The sequence below is a fragment of the Spodoptera frugiperda genome, chromosome 23, assembly GCF_023101765.2.
Source record: "Spodoptera frugiperda isolate SF20-4 chromosome 23, AGI-APGP_CSIRO_Sfru_2.0, whole genome shotgun sequence".
Taxonomy (NCBI): Eukaryota; Metazoa; Arthropoda; class Insecta; order Lepidoptera; family Noctuidae; genus Spodoptera; species Spodoptera frugiperda.
This window is the reverse complement of record NC_064234.1, coordinates 8,921,630-8,937,983: the sequence shown is the minus strand read 5'-3', so window position 1 is coordinate 8,937,983 and position 16,354 is coordinate 8,921,630. Positions and strand designations below refer to the sequence as shown.

At 34.5% G+C, this 16,354-nt stretch overlaps 2 protein-coding genes across 4 annotated transcripts in view; both read right to left on the bottom strand.

The window, feature by feature from the left end:
- LOC126912150 (uncharacterized) overlaps positions 1-16,354 on the bottom strand; it is a 140,516-nt gene that overhangs the window by 123,460 nt on the left and 702 nt on the right. The window contains exons 3-4 of one of the 3 annotated variants that reach the window (XM_050702833.1): positions 15,993-16,073; positions 3,556-3,565 (exon numbers count right to left, since the gene is read on the bottom strand). In XM_050702833.1, the coding sequence (XP_050558790.1) occupies positions 15,993-16,073 (81 nt within the window). In that variant the 3' untranslated portion in view covers positions 3,556-3,565. Of the gene's footprint in view, positions 1-3,555; positions 3,566-15,357; positions 16,074-16,354 lie in introns of those variants that run through there. The other 2 variants (XM_050702834.1, XM_050702832.1) reach the window with 2 other exon arrangements.
- On the bottom strand, positions 5,498-14,623 carry LOC118267257 (endoplasmic reticulum resident protein 44). The gene is made up of 7 exons (XM_035581166.2): positions 14,425-14,623; positions 14,222-14,297; positions 13,291-13,533; positions 12,790-13,032; positions 12,264-12,530; positions 11,705-11,903; positions 5,498-7,032 (listed from the first exon to the last, which is right to left on the bottom strand). Exons 1-7 carry the CDS (start codon positions 14,482-14,484, stop codon positions 6,897-6,899), a joined length of 1,224 nt encoding a protein of 407 aa, XP_035437059.1. The 5' UTR covers positions 14,485-14,623; the 3' UTR covers positions 5,498-6,896.

Below are 16,354 nucleotides of genomic sequence, written 5' to 3'. Positions count from 1 at the left end.
ACCCAAAAAGGTCCATAGTTGGGATATATTACTGTATTAAAATTGTAGACCACAATAAATTGTACACTATAGATGCATTAAAGTGATTTGATTTGATTAGATTTGATTCTTACTTGGTTTTCATCCAAATTTTATAATGATACAAACACATGTATGAAGATAGTATCGAGCTTACGGGACAGTAATATTGGCTAACTTAACCAAACAACTCAGCAACCGTATCAAGTACCAACTTTTTTCTTGTATTTTCTTTACAAAACAAACAAAGCACTCAAACAAGCAACTTACCTTAAAACGATCATCACACCGTAAAAAGGTATGAAATGAAACTAATAATGACACCATAAAGAAACCTAGCGATGCACTTGCAGAATTCAATCACTCAAAGAGATGTGACAAAAGTTATTCCTCGAACTAACTACTGTACATTTTGTAAAACCTGTCGACATGTTTACGACACTATAGAACAATGAACCTGGGACTTCGGTCCTGGCTACTGTGTCCAAGCCGGCGCACACAAAGCCCACATGCAGGGCACAATGTCGACTACTAATGTCCTATGATCGGTGGCCATAAATCAAGGAGCTACTGCCTTTTGGAACAAAAAATCATCTTTCTACTAGTGTGGATTGCATGTGCAATATATTTTGCCGATAACTTTGATGTTTGACACACAACTTTGTCCGGCGATTGTAGTTGCCGCGTTATTAACAAGAGTGTACCTATAACATGGGCTCACGCTGTTTTGCTGCTCATAAAAATTATAGAAATGTAAGTTTTATACGGTTCTGTCGCTAGTTACTTACTCTACCTGTAATTTTTTAACGTGTTATCTACTTACTTGTTGACAATTATTTGCTTTCTTATCAAAAATGGTGATCTGTATATGAATCCGATGTTACTCTTATTACTACTTTTTTGTGATAAGTATAAGCCGATAAATAAGCAGACGAGTCACCTGATGGTAAATAATTGTTGTCGCCCAAGTACACCCAAAACACCAGAGCCGTTACAAATGCGTTGCTGGCGTTTGCGGATTAGGAATTTGAGGGTTGTTGGGGAATCGGGGATTGGGAAGATTTGGAAGAAGGGAATTGGGCCTCCGGTAACCTCACTCACACAACGCAAGCGTTGTTTCACGTCGGTTTTCTGTGAGGTAGTGGTATCACTCCGGTCGAGCCGGCCCATTCATGCCGAAGCACGGCACTCCCACACTTAACCTCTCTATCTTCTTAATATGTACTTTTAAGCACTTAGGTAATGTAGGTGCTGTTCTCAAACTTATTATTCTCTGTTCTATGTATTAATGAAATAAGAAATGTCTAAGCAAAACATGAGCATTCATTTATCAGTAAAACATTCACATAGTGGAAAATTATTATCCATAAAACATATAAATCCACACTTCATAATTAAATTAACAATTTCCCACTTTCAATTCATATAGAACACACTACATCCCGTAGTACGAACCATAATGAAATCATTAGCGAAAATACATCGACATTCTGAATCGCGCGGCCGTTTCCGCTCAAGGAGGCTGGTATATTACATTAATTACAGGTTTCTTATATCGTGGGCGGGTAATTGGTTCTATCGCACGCTGTCCTCACTTCCTGTCTTTTGCTTACCCTGTATGAGAACAGGGAGACTCAAAAGTACCGGCTTGGTGTCAGGTTGCAACTATTGTGCCAGCCAGCGCGGCACCCACGCAATGCACTGCCTAAAACGAAACCAATTGTGCATGCAAAGCTCTTTATCGGTTGCTCAATGTTTTTTTGTTGATTTCTCGGCTATTGTTATGTAGTTGATAGCCGAGTTATGATTTTAATGTGAGATAAATTGAGTGTTTTATGTCTATACGTTTCCTGGTCCTGTGTTCGTAAAGTTGCATCAAGAACCTACGTCGATGATGTGACTTTTATAGTTTATTTAGTATAGAGTTCAGTTTTCACGGTGATGGACCCCAGTTGCTTTATGAAACTTCAATGGGCCATCCGTAAAAGTAAGACTCTCTCACATAATACCAGCATACTGTCCCTAACCTACCATAGTGCTAACTACACTAGTGAGTCCTAACTCATCCGATCAGTAGTTGCTTGTGTAATTCAGTTATAATAACATTTATATTGGGTTATAAATTAGACCCAAAAAGTCACAGTCACATGCTTGCAAAAAACGCCAAAGATAACACAATCGAGACTAAAATTTCCACAAAATTTCGGATTATCACTTTTTATAGAAATCTGATACGCACTTTGCACAAAAGACATTAAAAAGCTCAAATGTTACGCGGGTTACGAATAAGTTTTACATTGCTATTGTATGAAAACGGACATTGTTGTTATCTGATCGGAATTCCGCTCATTTCGCGTCCTACGATGTTACACACGGCTACGTATCAAACTATACAAACCATTTTATCATGATCTCGCTTTTCTATAACCTCTCCACACATTCAACGGTCAGCTTATACTGGTGATTATTGCTTGATGTGCACGTCTAAAGGAGTGAAGGCTGCATTGTATGGGTGTAACAAGATCACCGAAAGTACCTGTTGGTAACAATGTAAAGCGCACAGGTTCGCACCAACCGATGCTCCCTTGTCAAGCTATTGTCACAGGACTTGACAGATCTTTGCGTAACTCAGTAGTGGGATGAAAAAATTGCATTGTTTTTGAAAGACTTTTCGGTTTAACCGCAAGTGTCGGTGGTTCAATACAGTAGTCATTGATGGTAAGTTTTAACTATGGGTTTTACAAGTTAAGTTACCTACGTATGTGCACAAGAACCAAGTTATTAGACTTTTAGGTACGTAGAGCGTAACTAATTAAGTAGGTACCTACCTACTTGTCCGCTGATTAGCAAACGGCATGGTTTATTACTAATGAACTATTGACATAGGTCAAAAGTTAATTTAAAAGTCGAGACTACCAAACCTTTCAAGAAATAAGAACTTAACATACTAGAACATAAGGTTTATTATTTGTTGCTGTTCAGATACCCACGTAATTAGCCGCCTAAAATAACGACGAATGTTTTAAAAATTGGTACCTGTGAAAACACGTAGTAGGTACAATTGTAATAGCTACTTACACCTATCAACTAGTTTCAATAACACGAACGTAGTAATGACAAACATCACATACACAACAGATTGGCACAAAAACATCGTGCCATAAGTAAGCAAACATCTAAAGCGGCGATCGCTAAGCATAGAAGGATCATACATCAAAAATCACATACGGAAAAAGTTTGTTCGGACGCCACAAAAAATATTAGGACTAGGTAGAAGATTTCTGCGGATCCTTGGCACCCTGTGGCGCCGCGGCCGTTTTCAAACGGACCTCTCTCTGTAACATGACAGCCGAAATTACCCCACATCACTAAAAACGACATCTAGAGAGCAGTTTGTTTAACACAACAAGCCGTTCCGATCTAACGATGACACGATTTTGACGCCAATCTATCGTTCTCATTAGGGTTCGAGTATTTTTTTTTTATTTTGCCATTTCTGTTAGTAATTAAGCCAATATGAATGGGATTAGCCATTAGTGTCAGGTTTAAGGTGGTCCACTGGACATTATATGGTAATGGTGTTCGTGAAAAAATAAATACGGAACCTGAACTAATTTTATAATTGTTATTGCGAATTATTAGGGTCATTATTTTTAAGTTCTTACCTACCGCATCGGTTGGAAGGTTCTATATTGTTGTTGTTACTCGAATTTATGTTTTTTAGTAAAAAATGTTCATGAAGGATAATCTTATAATTTTCAGTAAAAATTTAAATGTTCATGAACAATGATCGAATATTTGACCGAAGTCGTTCATTGAAAATAAAACTTACCTACTAACTTACTCTAGTATACAATTATGTAGGTGACCTACCTCAAACACTAGTGTTGTTTCAATTTCAAAAATATAAAAGTATAGACAGGTAAATATTCTTTACTGACTTTTAGAAATTGTATTCTGGACTCACTAGCTGAGCGATCGGGTAGCTACACGTGTCGCAGGTTCGATTCCCACTCGGAACAATCTATTGCGCGATTCCCAAATTACATAGATGTGAATTTACACTTCATTTAATTGGAAAAAGGTAGATATTACAATTTTTGATATTTGAAGTTAGTTTTAATATTTTTCAAAACATCAGACACATTTTACAAAAGATCTGGAATAATGAAGCAGCTAGCGCCATCTGTTGTCTGGTGGCTGAACTTAACTTACAATATTATTCAAGTAGCGTTTTGAAATTCGCGTTAGAGGATTATTAATTTCATAAACTTTACCTGATACCTTTAAAAAGTATTTTTAAGTGAATTCCAGTTAATAAAATTCATCCAACTTCGTAATACAACATCGCCATAAGTTGCACGTGTAGAAGGGGGCGAGTTCATTTGGAATTATTTTAACATTAATTGCCTGACTCTGAAATCGAACCCCGTCAGTGTTTGTGACAATTATACCTACTAATAAGGCAAGTCATTCAAGTTACTACAATGAGTAGAGGCATAAATGATAGAATTGCCTTTTTTGTCCGAAAGTTAAGCAATTTTGCACATATTTACTTACGTTACACTGACTATCCACGAGTGTAGTCCCATTTAGTATCGTGTGGTTGCAGCAGACCTGAATACATTTGTATACCAGAGCTTCTCTTTCCATCGATGTAATAACAATCAACTAATGTACTTACCTAATACACATTTGGTTCTTGACATGTATCTCAAGTGTAGGCACTGCAGCTAGGTGGAGTGACGATATCCACAAGGTAGGTACTAGGTGAGCTGCGGACTACCTAACGGGTTTACCGGGGCTCCGGCTCGAAAAGCAGGAGAAGGAACGGGGTGGTTTTTAGTCCCCACCTCAAAAAAAAAAAAAAAAAAGAAAAAAGGTAGGTACTAGGTTACTACCTAGCCTTACCTACTGGTAAGGCTGGTAGTGGTTGGATGCGTAGAGTTAAAGACTGATGTCAGTGGCGTGCCATTGAAGAGGCTATGACTAGCAGTGGACAAAAACAGGCTGATGATAATGATGTATCTGAATACACTCGTATCAAATAAATAAAAATTTTTAAAATCTGATTCCAATCTTTCTGTCAAATATTGACACTATGGCAAACCCCTTTAAGCAGGGTAGGAGGCTCATAGATAACCCAGCAGTGGATTGTCGCAGGCAGTTGATGATTTATGCTTATACGGGATAAGTTTATTATAACTTTCGTGAGACATACTAAATTAATTATTATGTTATCGGCTTACTCGCGTAATTGTTTGACGAGGAACTCGACTAGTTTCAAGCCATGCTAGAGGCTCATATTCATGACCAGTAGTAGCGCGACGATCGCCGCGTCGTGTGTCGCGGAATGCTATTCATGAATATGAGCCTCTAGCATGGCTTGAAACTGGTCGAGTTTATCTCGTCATAACATAATAATAAATATACGGGGTAAGGTTTAACAAATGCTAAGTAAAATAAAAAGGTACAAATATCGGCTCGAAAAAATTTATTACAACACACGTCACAAAACATACATTTGTACAACCATTTCACATTATAATTATACAATATAGTAAATAATGACTATTCAGTTTTAGATCGAGGAATGTTTTATCTCGTCTCAAGGAGACACAATACCGAATAGATTCTATATTGTGTTGCTGAAGGAAATACGACCGTATTGGGAATAAATAGATTTGTATTTTGTTTGACGTTTCATATTGCTGGTTTCAGCTGTTGCCAATTTTTACGTAGATAACTTATACAATAGTTAATTGTCATTAAAGCTTAATTTGCCAAATATTTTTAAAGTATAGAAATATTTTTTAGTTCATTGATAACGTTTTAGGATTTGATTATTGCAAGTTTTTAGTAAGCACTACGATTCAAAGCAAGAAATAGCCAATGTAACATATTGGTGTCTGTTTTGACCCTAAACGAGTACACAGGTACTACATTCACGCGAAATGTTTCTGGCTTGACATTGGCACGTTTGACAAATCGATTTTCAATCCTAAAGAACATTTTTGTAGCTAAATCCATTAGATATAAAATAATAATATCATTAATACATTATAAGACTTATAAGATACATGAATCACAAGATCCTATAAATATATAAGTTTTACATGAGTTTTCATACATATTCCAAGCCATTGGGATTAAATTTAATAAATTAATTAATTGAATATTAACAAAATTTTATTCTCACTGAGAGCATGTGTAAGATCTAAATGTATAATATAAAATGAAGAGGGGAAAGTAAAAAGTTTAGCGTGGAAGATATCTACGTACAATATACTATTGTTTTCTTTTACAAAATGGTTTGAAATAACTTTTAACGTACGTCTAACAAGCATTCTCCAAACGTACACACGCAATACCTTAGTATACCAACAAAAACAAAGAAAAACTTAGTTTAACTTGTCAGGCATTTTAATTGCTTCTTGTTAAGTAGATAATGGACATCCAAAAGGCATAACTTAAAAATATAAAATAACTACGAACTACATTAAAGAGAAAAGTAGAAAGTCTATGGATCCAAGGAATATCTTAAAGATTTAAATGCCTAAATTCATTCAATAAATATTTTTAAAGAGTCAAGAAGCATGTCTAGTCATGTAAATCTGTCGACACAGAGCTACATGAATAAACCGCAGACAACTGGTAGGACGCATCAATAAATAGACTATAAACGAATCAAACAACTGGCTTTGTTCGCAACCAAGAAAAGAAAACAATACGGTAATCATTCTGAAGAGTATAACAAAAAAGAAAAAAAAAATAAAAGAATTTTAATAAAAAAAAAACGAGATAAAACTGGTTTTTATACAATTAGGTTTCTTTAGTAAGTGACTTATACTAAATTTCATGACCTAGGTGCAGTAACTTTATAATTCGTCCCTGAGGAGAGTGTACCGGTTCTTGGACGGCGCTAGCTTCTTGAACGTGGACTCAGGAGGAGTGGTCACCTTGACATCGAGCTGCATCACGGGCTGGTCTGGGTCGGGACCGTAGTGGAACTCCCTGGAACGAGAACGACAATAAATTAATCTTATGTAAACATAATTATCTCTCACATTTGCTGTTACTTCTGGAAACCGCTCATAAGACCTAGTGCCAATACTAAAACTCAGTCATTGTGTCGATTAAAAGAAGACATAATATTTCTAAACCATCTTAACCACAGAATTAGTATTCTGTGGTGAAGATAAACTCCAACCTAATTAATGTTACACACTAGTGCAGTGTAGAGTTTTATGACCAAAACTTTATTTTTGATCATCTTTAATGTCCTAATGATGATGATTCAATTCACTCAAAGTATTTGTATGTTGATGTTTTACTTCTATAAGCTACTGCCGCCGGGCTTCATTCGAGTTCCCGGGGATAAAAGTAGCCTATGGTTTAATCGGGCATTGTAAAACAGACCCTTTATTGTACAAGTCATAGTTCAGATCAGTTCTGGTTTCTTGGTTTAAAGCAAATACAGACAGATCATTTTATGTAACCGATTCTACTCCCAGAAACAATGCAAAGTAATGAGATTAACGTAGAACTGTGTGAAATCTTGAGGGTCACAACACAATAAGACGTTGGGCATTTTATCGACATCTGTAATGTGGGTAACGCGCACACGGCTACACGTATCGAGTATCAAGCTATGAAAACCAGTAAGAAATTGACCTTAGAATGTTTGGAAACACCTTATAAAGAGAGACCATGGTAAATTGGTTTTGTATAGCTAGATATGTACGTGTAATGTGTGTACATTCTCTTTTTGCTCTGTATCTGCGTGGAGTTCATTATAAACGATCTATTGTTTTCCTCATTATTGCTGAGATGCTATCATTGTACTGGTAAATATGTGACGCTGGTTACTTTGCATGAGCGATAATCAATCCCTGCTAGAGCTACTCAGTTTGGTAATGTATAAGATTTAGATATCGCAATTTACAAGGTAAGGGTATATGAAAATCGGTGTAACGTATTTTTAAGTAAGTAAGTAGAAAACAGAAGAAATCGCAGATGAAAAGAGACTATACCTAGGTACAGTCTCTTTTAAAAATAATATAATATAAATAAATTATAGAATTTATACATCAATTATAGGAAAAAGGGAAAATACCTCTTTTACCCTGTAATTAGAATCTCATTACGAAAGAGAAATGTAAAAGAGGTATGTAAGAGCCGCAGCAATTGGAGGTCCATTGTCTCTGCCTGCCCGCATGTGAGACAGGCGTAAAGTTATGTATGTAGAATCTCATTTAATATTGGCTCGTAGTTATGGCAGATAATGAGGGAAGGTGAAATTTAACTCGGAATTTAAGACGGTGTAACAACATAAATGAGCGTAGCAAATGGTTTTATAACTATGCCTATAACTGATAAGTAACAAGCCTTAGATTGAAATATATATTGCCCACAACGCTATAATTAAGCGTAGCTATAAAACATTTATATTTTTAATTAAGTAGTTAACAGAAGCACGGATTTATCGCTCTTTAGAGAAAATCCGAATCATTCATACGTGAATAAACTCACACCTTTATTCAATCGAGGTAGACGGAATACAGAGCGCAGCTATTACGATCCTTACATAATACTTTAATTCAAACAATTTGTCGCCGTTGCCGAAATCGGTAAGGAAGACTATATCTATAGTAATAAAAATAAATCGGGTTTTCCGTCCTGACGCTAACTCCAGAACGCACGAACCGATTTCCACGGTTTTGCATTCGTTGGAAAGGTTCCGTGAGATTTAGAGCAAAGAAAATTTAAAAAAAAAGCAGGAAAACAGGGAAAATCATTGGTGGCGAAACGGAGTTCGCCGGGTTTTCTAGTAAGTATATTCATACAAACAAGCCGCTTAAGCCTTTCACTGCCAACAAAAATAAAGGTTATTTCCTCCACTACTGTCGGTCAGTGTTATCAGACATGGCCTCTAATGTGTTAAAAAGAGAAATCTGAATCCATGATGGACAATGGAGCACTTATTCTGTTACTTATATGGACAAATGCTATCCTAAACCTTCAAATACACCGGAAGAGGGGACAATGTTCAATCAGTCAGTTAATTTAACAATACTCAATATGGGTGGCGTTATAAGCCAAGGGACTTTAATCATTGGTTTATTGCGTACATGTAACTTCTAGTTCTAAATAAAACGTGTGTTAAAAGGGATGGTTACGGGGTATGAAAATTAAAAATCTATTTAGTCCGCTAGATAGGTAATGAAGAATTTATTTTGTCATATATGATAACATACTTTGATAAAAACGAATCAAAGTTTAGGAGTGGTAGCAAATACGTCTTTTCTACGTATAAAACGTACCTAGAAATGATGTCACGCGATATTTCAAATCGATATATCTTCGAAAGTATTTGTTTCCGTAAGAAAATAAAAAAATCCATGTCTAATATTTTATATTAATCTACAAGACGGACATAAAATAACAATTAGTCATCTACCCTATTGTAACAAAGGTAGACTGGAAGGAAAAGTCAATGGCATTCATCATATGTGCTTTGTGTGTATGCACAGAGCATTAAAATAAATAAAGATAATGAAGGAAAATACGGAGAAAAGTATAAAGCGAAATTAAAACCTGCATGAAAGATATCCAGAGCATTTTTTGCCTGAAATTATTTCACTTTCCTAATAAATACGCTCAAATTATTTGCGTGGCAGTCTAGATATTTCGAAGTCTTAATAAACTACATAAAAAATAGAGTCATTAACACATTTTGAGCGAAAATCAAACACTATAGCTGGATGAATGGATATCTGGATCAATAAATATATATTTTGTTTAATGAAACGCAACAAAATTAATACTTTTCATTATCTATATTACATTTTTTCCTATATGACGACAAATGTATTTTATTTGCATTGTTAAAAAAATAACGAATTTAGCTGGAAAAGTCTGATAATAAATTTTATTACGCTCGCTTAGCATCTACCTACGTAATACCTATCTTCAATTATCTAGATGCTTATCACTAGGCGAGATAGCGAACCACTCAAATACTTCAAAGATGTGAAAGTGTTTGCACATTCGAGTGTAAATATCGGTACTTTTCACTGAGTCATTTATTACTGAAGAATAACTGTGTACATAGAAGTTAGAAATCATAGATTTCCTCGCAACGCCTTATTCATGGATCCGTTTTATTACTCAACACAATTCTATGAAATTGAGTAATTTATTATAGAATTGTTTGACACGTAATTTAAACCATATAGGTTACATTCTGTCTTGGTTTCGATAAGGCTTAGAACTGGCTAAAAGTGGGTGTTACCATGATTTTAAAACACAATTAACAAGATAAGATTTTGAATTGGGATCGGTTAATTAATACTGCCATTAATGTGCTTGTGAACACCATGAAAGAGGGGGCGATGTTACTGATTTACCTATATTAATTGATCTAATTTAAACCTATTACTGATTTATACTCATTAAAACTGTTTGCTATGTTGGATAGGTACCCAGTTATTTTAATTGCAAAGACAATACATTTTATAGCGTTATCAATTACTGCACTGTCCGACACGCACAATTAACATTTTTGCAGAAGACACATAGGTGTTTATAATTATCTATAAACATCAGTATTAATTACATTATATTGTGGTTGTTAATCTTTAAGTGTGCCTGAATCGATAATAAATGTAATTATTGAATGTTTGTGAGAATTTATGCAACCAATTCCAATATCAAACAGTATTTAGTGAGCAATAATATAATTATATAATGGAAGGGCAACATTAAAAGTACCCTTAACCGACGAGCATGCATGAAAAGACTGATGACTGTTGATGAAGCGAAAGAAGTATGTGAGGTTCGTAGCAATTGACGTTCCATTGTCTCTGCTAACTCCTATGGGAGATAGGCGTGATGTCATTTATGTATGTATGTAATATATCTGAATACAGTACATGTTAATGCTTAATATGTCAGATTTTAATCCCCGAAAGAGACGACACAAGCACACAGATAAATGAAACACCCACTTTCCTTCAGTTGATGTATTTATAAACAAGAGAAGCCATATAACGTTTCAAGGTCGTCGAAATGCGAGTTTCTTTTATGTAAATACATAGAACAGCGGCGAAATTATATAACTTATCACTATCATTCACGTCTTATGCTAATTATTTAGATAAACACGTTTTGTCATTTATTTTGTACTTTTACTTTCGAATATAACAATATTCCTTTCCTATATAATAGAAAAGTGAATGAAGCAATAAGTGACTAAGGTAAAGGCTGCCTGGAAGAATTCACCGTGTGATAAGACCGCCCATTGTACGCATATTACTTAAAATGTCTGTAACCTAGGCTACTTAAAGTCATAATGTCCGTAATCTTCGCGAGGAAAGCCGCGGGCATCAGTTGGTATATAATTAAATAAGGTATGACTAGAGGTAATATGAAAATATGACTAAAGTACAGACCTGTACCCTAGCCTCTAATAGATCAAGCTATGTTTTCCATTGAGACTATTCCTTACATTTTTATCAACCCTGTACAATATGAAATTCTATCAGCTTTTGAAAGGATAGCTGTGCAAAATAATGTCTAAAGTTTCTAGGTATGGTAAAATAAAATCCAGATCTGATTGTTTACCACCCAACTTAGTTACGGTAAAAAGCTAATGAAGGAACACTCGTAAGAACAATTTGTATACCTGTGCAATTTTCCTGAATAGAGATCCAGAAGGAACTGCTTTAGTCTGCCAGGCTTCTCCATTTCCTTGTAGTCGGGGAACATGTACATGTGTCTGAAGGAGTCAATAGCGATCAGTGGGAGGTCTGAGATGGACTTGCCCAAGTGATGCAGCGGGTGCTCAAATCGTACACCATCGGCCGTTAAGAAGTTCACATTTTCTGGAATTTTATATACAAGATATAATTTAGAAAAAGTAATCTTTTGTTTTTCATGAAAGGATTCTCATATATATAAGCAAATAAATAGTTTAACATTTGTTTATATAGCGTGCAGCTGTATAATATATTACACTCAGTTCATTAACATTAAGAGGACATAAGTGTTACGATCTTGACAATCAGGTGAAAAACCAGCTGTGTACACTAAAGTCAGATCACATATTCCATTGAAAATGGAACAATGCCCTTCAGAGGTACAATAAATTCAAATGAAAATAAAAATATTCTTTAGAATGCCATCAGTAATAGTGATAATGGTTTAACAAACTTATATAAGGGAAACTGTTAACAATAACTTACGTTTCTCCCCTTCTAATTCATTCTGAATGACTTCCTTGTACTTCTTGACACTCTCATTATCGTTGGGATGGTGGAACAGGATCAGGAAAGGCAATCCTTCCTCAGTAAGTTCCTCCGCATTCTCGAATGTGATCTCTCGGACCAATGGGATACATTTCTCCTGAGCCCACTTGTACAACTCTTCGAAACTTAACAAAGATCCAGTAAATGTTTCATCCGGATCCGTTGAAGTCTTCCGGTCTGCTCTAAACACTACTACTGGCTGACCTAGAAAGGATTTAGTACAGGAATGATAATATATATAAAATAAATATTTAGTCTGTCGAGTTAGATAATAATTAATCATAAATCCTAATATTTCTTTTATCGTATTGAATGTTAGAGGAATATTTGGATAAAGCACACTTTAATCAGGGATTCAGTGACATGTATAACAGTAATATAAATACCTAGTTATCAAAACTAAATGTGATGTGATGTATAAAAGTTATAATTTCAAGTTAACTATTTGTGTTTATTCAAATACCTGGAGGATGCATTTGCTGTGAAGCATCACCAAATCCAACATGGAACTGGCACTCTTCTTTAAGATTAGCAGCAACCTTCCGGAATGTATCATACTCGGGCTGGTCACGTCTGTCCATGTAGCCAATAATGTGTCTTTTATCTTCACTAAGGCTATGCAACTCTTTCAAAGCACCAAATGTAACCACCGGGTCCGTTAGTTGTTTCTTTATAAACTCTGCGAATGCGTCTACTGATCTTTGGCCTAGAATAAAATAGTAGGTTTATCAACATGTTTATAACACTAATTGTCCAATTAAGATTATGATTTTTATTGTCAAAATGTTTTATAACTAGTGGACAATAAATCTAGAAAGAAAGAAAAATTATTTATTCGGCACATGGCATAATGCACCAAAAATACATACATACAAACAAAAAATACTCATTATTGGCATTTACAAATAGAATTCCTTTTGAAATGTTGAGTTGATAACATCAATAGGTACTATGAAAGACTCACCTCTGTATTCTTTCTTAGCTGCTACTCCATTCCGGAACATTTTCAGTGTGGGATATTTAGTGATATGGAACCTGGTTGCCACTGCACCCTCTTTGTCACAATCCACTTTCCCCATGACTACTTTGCCCGTGTCATAGCCTGCCTTTGTCACTTCGTCAGCAGCCTCGTCAAATATAGGCATCAGCATATTACTGAATTTGCACCATTCAGCATAAAAATTAATAAATACTATTTCATTGGAAGCTGAAATTTCAAACAAGGTTAATGATGCATAAAATCAATTGTTACTTGGTAAAGAAAATTAATTAATCTATAGATGATTTTCATTACTTGAAAAGTTAAGCAATATGTATAAGTATTTTTGTTTTTACCTTAAATAAAGAAATGGAAATTGGCACTTCAATTATTATTTGAGGAAAAAACAATGGATACCTATGTTTATGTTGTGAAACACTGTGTAAAAAATACTATTGTATATCAGTCATCTTCCTAAATGAAGTTCAAGTTTAATAAATATAACTATGACATTGACCTGATAACAAGATAAAAATATGCGTTTTTTGTTGTTTGTTTACTACAAAGTTTATCTAATAAGCCTGATGATGTGGCTTCCACCTACAGTGAGATTCAGTGAAGGAAGTTGAACATAAATATGAAGATTTCCAATGTGTTTTCTATGAACTTATTGTGTCCCAAATAAAAAGATAATATATTAAGGTAAATATATTAGTCATTTCATTTAATAATAACTATAGGTAGGACTATTATAGTCATTGAACACATAATTACTGAATATAGTAATACCTGTATGTTTACGTGCATTTAGTAGTGGTAAAGGAAAATGAAACAAATAGTTTATTGTTTTGTTCCTTCGCAATGAGAAAGTAAAACAAAAAGCTTCTAGAAAACGTGGAGTACTCATGTAACTCACCTAATATCATATCCAAATTACTTTGTGTAATTTGCACAGCGCCGCTATCGGTAGGGTTGTAAAAACTATGGCATATCTGAAACATAACAATCCTCGGAAATTATGCAGCAATTACTTATTCATAATAGACCATAAAATCAACAATCCATTAGAACACTTTTGCAGAAAAGATTTCCGGACATTTTGACATTCCAAATGCTTACCAGGAAAATAACACAGATCAGGGATTTGTAATTATACAAGTTAAATGCATTCCAATTCATTTTGAAATGTTAAATAAATCACTTTTTCTGCTGAAGTGAAATTATTACTGCCGCTACCGCTGCTGGTGTTGGCTGGCACTTGGCAGTTGGCTAACAGCAGTGGCAGTTCTTATTGGCAGTTGGCAACTTGGCACTCTGGCAGGCAGGTACCCACAGATAATAAAATAATAAAGTTTTCTCGCCTCGTGCACAATAAATTCACTATTCAAAGAACAATCTGATTAGATTAGTCTGTATCTTCTTATTTACAGAAAAATAGATTGATATAAAATCTAAACGCAAAAAATTACATTCTTGCAATTATTCGGAAAAAATCGGTTTTCTCGTAACTTTTTTTTAGTGTCGTCGCCATATAAAATAAATCGACTAAAATAATCGATTTAAAATGTTTTTGTAAAATATAAATAAGTATTATTTATAAAATAAAATACGTAATAAAAATGGGCTTGTGCCCGATGGGTAACAAACAGTGGATTCCTGTTGGATGGGTGGCAATGAGATTGTGCCCAATGGATGACAATGGTTTTTGAGCTGGAAGGGAGGGAATTCGTGGCTGGAGGGCAGCAAGCAATGGGTTCGTGCCTAATATGGTTGGAAATGGTCTCGTGCCCTATGGGTGGCAATAATCTCAAATCAGATGGGTGGAAATGGTCTTGTGCCCGATGGGTGGAAATGGTCTTGTGCCCGATGGGTGGAAATGGTCTCGTGTCCAGTGAAGTGGATAGCAGTGAGTTTGGTTCGTATCATTCTCTTTTGCATTGGACTAGAAAACAGAACTGGCGAAAGGTTCTTTTAATTTTTAGACATCATTATGTATGAGATAAATACTTATGTTGGATTATTAATATACAGTTAACAAAGAAAAGACTTATGTGGAAAATACGAAATTTATTAAAAATAAAATTAATATCATTCCACAACGGAAATGTTTAATATAAAAATACATAAAAGTGTAAAGCACATAATTGGACGGATTATGTTACAAACAATTAAAAATAATGGAAACTGAGATTCACATAATATTTAGTTACATTTATATTCTTACATTGTTTTAGTACTTTTCAGTGCCATCAATAAGTCTCATAAGAAGATCTCTAAAAAGAAGAGATTTTCTTTTACATTTTATAAACTTAATGGATAAAAACGACATAGCATTATTTTTATGTCTACACTTATTAATTATATATGAATACTATAATAGTAATTAATACGGAATTAGAAAATAAATATATAATGTCTTTTGTTACCTAAACAGGTACCTATCACTGAGGTATAAAAATCCTATTTTAGCTACAGAAAAAAGTAGTTTGGCTTGTCTACTGAATGGAAAATAAATACCTATCTAGAGTGGCTAAGTTGTTGTGCTTTTTGATTAATTATTTTTTAAGGTTTTATGCTGCATCATTGTGAAGGCCACCAAAATATGTATAACATATTCTTTTTTATATTTTCAATATTATTCCTAACAATATACTTCTTCATTTCTTACTGGGTCATAATGTGGAACACTATAAAATATTCTTCAATAAGAAGAATCCTAATCCTAGTCCTAAGAACACGGAAACTGGTTTTACAGCATCACTTCCACTCTGAAAACAAACAAATAAGTATCAATTAGTAAAGTAATAAGTAATTTTATGAACTGAAACAACTTGGATGAAATAAATGAAACCATGTATTGGCTACTATTAAATAAAACCTATTTTGTTTGGAACTCATAAAAAGGCAGAAGGTAAACAATAAGTAATGGTAAGCAATTAGCACCTATAATACCAGATAAGGCACAATTAGGGTGTTACTGGTTTTTTAAGTCTAATATGTATAACTACAATAATAACTACTTAAAGAGTTAAAAGCTCTAGTTTGCCAC